General features: G+C 36.7%; 1 protein-coding gene across 1 annotated transcript; it reads right to left on the reverse strand.

The window, feature by feature from the left end:
• Positions 1–307: 307 nt before the first annotated feature.
• Positions 308–4,023, reverse strand: LOC111346378 (uncharacterized). Its single transcript, XM_088763552.1, has 6 exons — positions 3,566–4,023; positions 3,233–3,347; positions 2,765–2,905; positions 2,368–2,401; positions 1,763–1,889; positions 308–1,534 (listed from the first exon to the last, which is right to left on the reverse strand). Exons 1-6 carry the CDS (start codon positions 3,881–3,883, stop codon positions 1,010–1,012), a joined length of 1,260 nt encoding a protein of 419 aa, XP_088619678.1. The 5' UTR covers positions 3,884–4,023; the 3' UTR covers positions 308–1,009.
• Between the last annotated feature and the right edge of the window lie 721 nt (positions 4,024–4,744).

Genomic DNA, 4,744 nt, shown 5'->3' on the forward strand with positions numbered 1-4,744 from the left:
GACATTTCAATAAGCCGAACAAATTCAAAGCTGCATTTTAAGACAATCAATCACAGCCTAATTTTTTAAATATCAGTTGTCTCTTTCTTTCAAAACTTTTTCTCGCAAATTGTAATTTTTATGATTAACTGGTAATAAGATTTCGGAATTGGACTTCACTCAGCCCTATTATTATTGAAAAACAAAATAAGTTGTTTTTGTAGTTGTTGTTGTCGAAAGTGACCGACTGTTCATCAGAGAGAGAGCTGCCGTGGAAGATTGTTCATTTCAAGGAACTCTTTGAAGAAAACTGTGAGATTGTATCCGATTCCTACCATTTTTATGTTTATTCGCATATTTATACGTAACTAGCATTGCTTTGTGTATGTATGTGTGTGCGCTTTTTCGCATTAATATTCTAAGTGTTATTTTGTAGGCTGTTTCCGATTCCAAGCTCACTTACTTGTCATATAAACCAAAAGCTGTTTGGAAAATTTCTAAGTATTCTTTACATTTTAGAGACCTAACGTAAATTTAAATTATCACGGAATAAGCTTAGCTTAGCACTTACCATACAGTAGGAAATATTAGCTGTACTCGTTTAATGTCTAATTCTAGCATACAACGGTAAGCCTCGCCAATCTAAAAAAGATCATTTAATTACACCATGCCCTATATTTTGGCAACTAGAACTCGAAATAAAGTAAACTGTAACCTTAGACATATTAAGCTTAAAGTTTAATATTAAACTTTATCAAATACCTCTCATTAAAAGAGCTACCTTTAATTGCTGATTATAGGGAAAAGGACCAAATTTTAAATAATCTGATAACTTAATTCTCTATTCTATGACACTTAAGGTGTTTGTTTAATGACTGATTCATTTGTTCGTCGTCTTTGATTTACTCACTCATCTAGTCACCCATTAATTCATCCGTGTTCTTATTGCTATGATAATGAATAACGGGAGATTAAGGTTCCAGCAACGCCATTTTATCGTTTCGTGGTATCTTTCCCAGGTGGTGCCTTTCTATTGCACCAAGATGTACCCCATTGCTCTGATATATCTTCCTCCATTATCCGATCCATGCCACCCTGAGGCTGTATTTCCACACGTGATCCATTTCTTAGGCTTCCCCCAAGTACCAAACCCAATTCTGGAATCACAATCTTTGCAATCATTTTCATTGTTACCAAGTATTCCGATTCTTGCTCTAGAGTGAGATCCTTCGTCAGACACAGCATTAAAGCCTTCCCTGTTACAGTGGGGTTGTAGGGAGCCCTTCGAACCAATAAGTGTCTTCCATGTGTCTCGACCCAGTGACGTGTTGCGATATTTTCCATCAGCGATCAGTGAGTGCAGAGAGTCGGCCTGCTTGTTGATGACAATGAACTTCGTGCGTTTGGCAGTTTTCATACCAAGGCATATCTTAGAGAAAGGCGTGTTCCAGTAAGTCGGTAGCTTGGTTTCTCGCTTGTCAAACGCAGTCAGTCCACCAGGACAGTTATATTCCTTCTTATCAGTCCAACGATGTGAGTCATAATGAAAGGTTTTCTAAAAAGGAATAATTGGGCAAATAAATAGATAAATGAATGTTCAAATCAAACAAAACAGACATACTTGATCCATAGTTGTATGCTGTTTACTTCTCACTTTGGATGGTACCGGGTATTAATTTATATTATAAAAAGGTTGTCCACAATTACAAACAAGACGTTACTTAAGACAACAGGCATTAAAAAACGAAAAAAAATGATAGCTGAAAAAATGAAAAAATGAAACCTTGTGGCCATTGATTTTCATGACCGGCGTCCATCCCCCATCACCGCATCCATCGATTTCTTTGTGACAACGAACGGTGACTGGCTTTGAATCAATTTTTAATGTCACCAGGTCACCTACGGTCGACCTGCAAAGAATGACTGATTGCTCTGAAAACACTCGTCGCTCATTACCGTTCAAAAGTAACAGATTAAAACACTAACCTAAACCCTAGAAAGGCTGTTTCTCGGAAACCCGTCTAGTAATTACGTAGAGTCATGAAATTTAAAGTTCTGCTAAAATAGATGAAGCTGTTGAATCTGATTTTGGAATAATTAATTCTGAACAGCTCGTGAAAACGTAGGTGACAACAAAATAAAACAATCTTTTTCGGCACCTTTCTTACCTGAAATATTTCACTACACTGGTGAGAGGGGATTTATGAGGAAAAAAAGAGTTTTATTTGATTAACATACCCTTGGCACAAAAATTGACGGAAAAGGATAAGAAAAAAATACAGTTGTTCAAAATTTGAAATTGGTATTAAAAGTAATAAGTTGTTTTCATCTGTCAGCTAATTATCTGACTTCAAATTGAAATGTATACTGCATTAAATATCAACTTACGCTTGCCCGCCATAAGCTTCCTTGCAGGTAGAAACTAATTTCCCAAACATTTTGTAAGACAAAAGTAAAAGAAATAAAATTAAAGTATGAAAAATCTCTTACAAACAAAAAATGTGACAAATACTAAGTACTGGTTTTTAGCAGTTGTCTGATGGTTCAATGATTTTACCAACTACTGGTACTTTGTTATAAATGGCATCAGAATGCATGCTTCTGTACCATTTATCTGAATTTTTCGCACCTATATCACTCATTCACCTCGCTCGCCTAGGTCTGTGAATTTTCTAAGAGTTATGAGAATGTCCGCCTTTGGAAACTATGTGTAAATTACACTGAATGATTTCTAGCGCTTAGAAACATTACAAATGACTAAACGTTGGGCTAAAGTACATCTTACATAGCGGGTCACCCTTTCTAATGCACGTCTTTCCATCTCCCCAATAATCAGTCACGCATGTGCAGTTGTACGATCCCTTGGTGTTGTTGCACACGGCATTGGTACCACAGCCGTGATTTCCAACGGCACATTCATCAACATCTGCAAAGATAACATACAAGTTAGTCACGGCAAATAGTGACCGTTGAATCGAGGAATGAAACTGCTTTAAAATACTCTTCTTTCCAATTCATAAGTAAGAACCATTTAAAATGTGTGGAATACACCTTTGCAAGTTCGTTCCCTTGCTATTCTTACGCACAGCACTGGCGCTGCAGTCGTGCTTGAATGTTACACATTCATCAATATCCGGAAAGCAAAATGAAAATGTAATAAGGGAAAAGAAAGGGCATCGATAACATTTTTGACTGTACTCGTACACGTAGAGGTATTTAATTACCAGTTAGGATCGATGGGAAGAACGTTTACCTTCATCACATGTCTGACCTTTAAATCCAGCAGTACACAAACAGCGATATGCTTTGTCAGTAAATCCACTTTGACAAGTGGCGTTGTTCTTGCAAGAGTTTTTGACACAAGCGCTCTGACCAAAGGGTTAAGAAGTAAATCTATTAGTAATACAATCATCATTACTGAGGTGGCAACGTACCACTGAGTAACTTGCAATGATATCCATTAGAAATAGAAAATCTACCAATAAAGTTTACAAAGCTTAGATATAGAGGGTCATGATTCATGTAAGCCTGCACTTTTTATCTGTCTACCACACTGATGATGAGGTTACATGGATAATTTACCTACCTCAGCTGCATGGTACGAATAATGTCCGTCTTCTATCAGGTCGTCTTTGTGTCCTTCGTGAGTAACATTATTCAATTCACATTTGTACTTTCCATTTCCATCCGCCCGTTTATCAATATTAATGCTGACACAGTTGGGTTCCATATAACACATGGTTTCGCAGAACTCCATTACCAGGACCTCATTGATACGAAACACGTGGTTTATGAAGCGTTTGCTGTCAAATGCTTTTTCAGGCCGAAATTTCAACTGACGGCATTGGTCTGCTTCAGAGAAGTCTTCACCGTTGAGAATAAAATTAAAGCGAATTAAAAACATGCTGATGACAGTATTTATCGTATAGCTGGCAGCACCAAAGAGCAATATGAAGCGAATCCTACGATTTAATAGGCTACCTGAGCGAGCAAGATGGCCCCAGTGTCATTCCTCAGCATGAACTGCTTTTGCTTTTGTGAACATTTTTTTATTATATAAACGTAAAGAAAACCAATCAAATCACTAAATTTTACAACTTGCTAAATGAAAAACCAGAAAGCGTCATTACTGTTGGCTTTCTTTCCCAGCGCTCGAAAATAAACAGTTTATTCTTTATTCTTATTAAGTAAAATGTTTTTCTTCTGTATTTTCTTCTCTTTTATGGACATCGACTTCGTCTCACCCGATATCCAGCCATCTTGACCTCACGTTTGGTCAATAATGCATTTCTATTGTTTTGAAAGGATTAATAATCAACATTCTGGAACTTTAAAAGTAAAGTAGAGTCGTTGTAAGCTTTCTTGATTGACATAATTCAAAGAAACTTTACCGGATGCTAAAGAAAGAAGCTAAGCGAAACCTCGTTGTCCTTTCTGAGAATTAGACGCATTTATATTAATTACAGCCGAATTAATTATCCCTATCATTTTGAAGTGAGAGTGAAAACGTATACGTCAATGCCGTGTTACATCGTTTGAAGGAAAGCATTAGACCATCTTTTCTTACTTTTGTTTTTATTCAAGTGCCTGGGGACATTAATCAATGGTTTCCCTCTAAATTTCGGGGTATAAATGAGTCTGTTTTCGCCAAAACAAACCCAAATATACGAGGAGGTTTAGAATAAGCTGGCAGTTAGAACTGAGCGTACTGAATTGTATGTAAAAGACTGTCTAACTCCTAGAAAGGTACTGATGAACCATATTT

The sequence above is a fragment of the Stylophora pistillata genome, chromosome 6 (genome assembly GCF_964205215.1).
Source record: "Stylophora pistillata chromosome 6, jaStyPist1.2, whole genome shotgun sequence".
Taxonomy (NCBI): domain Eukaryota; kingdom Metazoa; phylum Cnidaria; class Anthozoa; order Scleractinia; family Pocilloporidae; genus Stylophora; species Stylophora pistillata.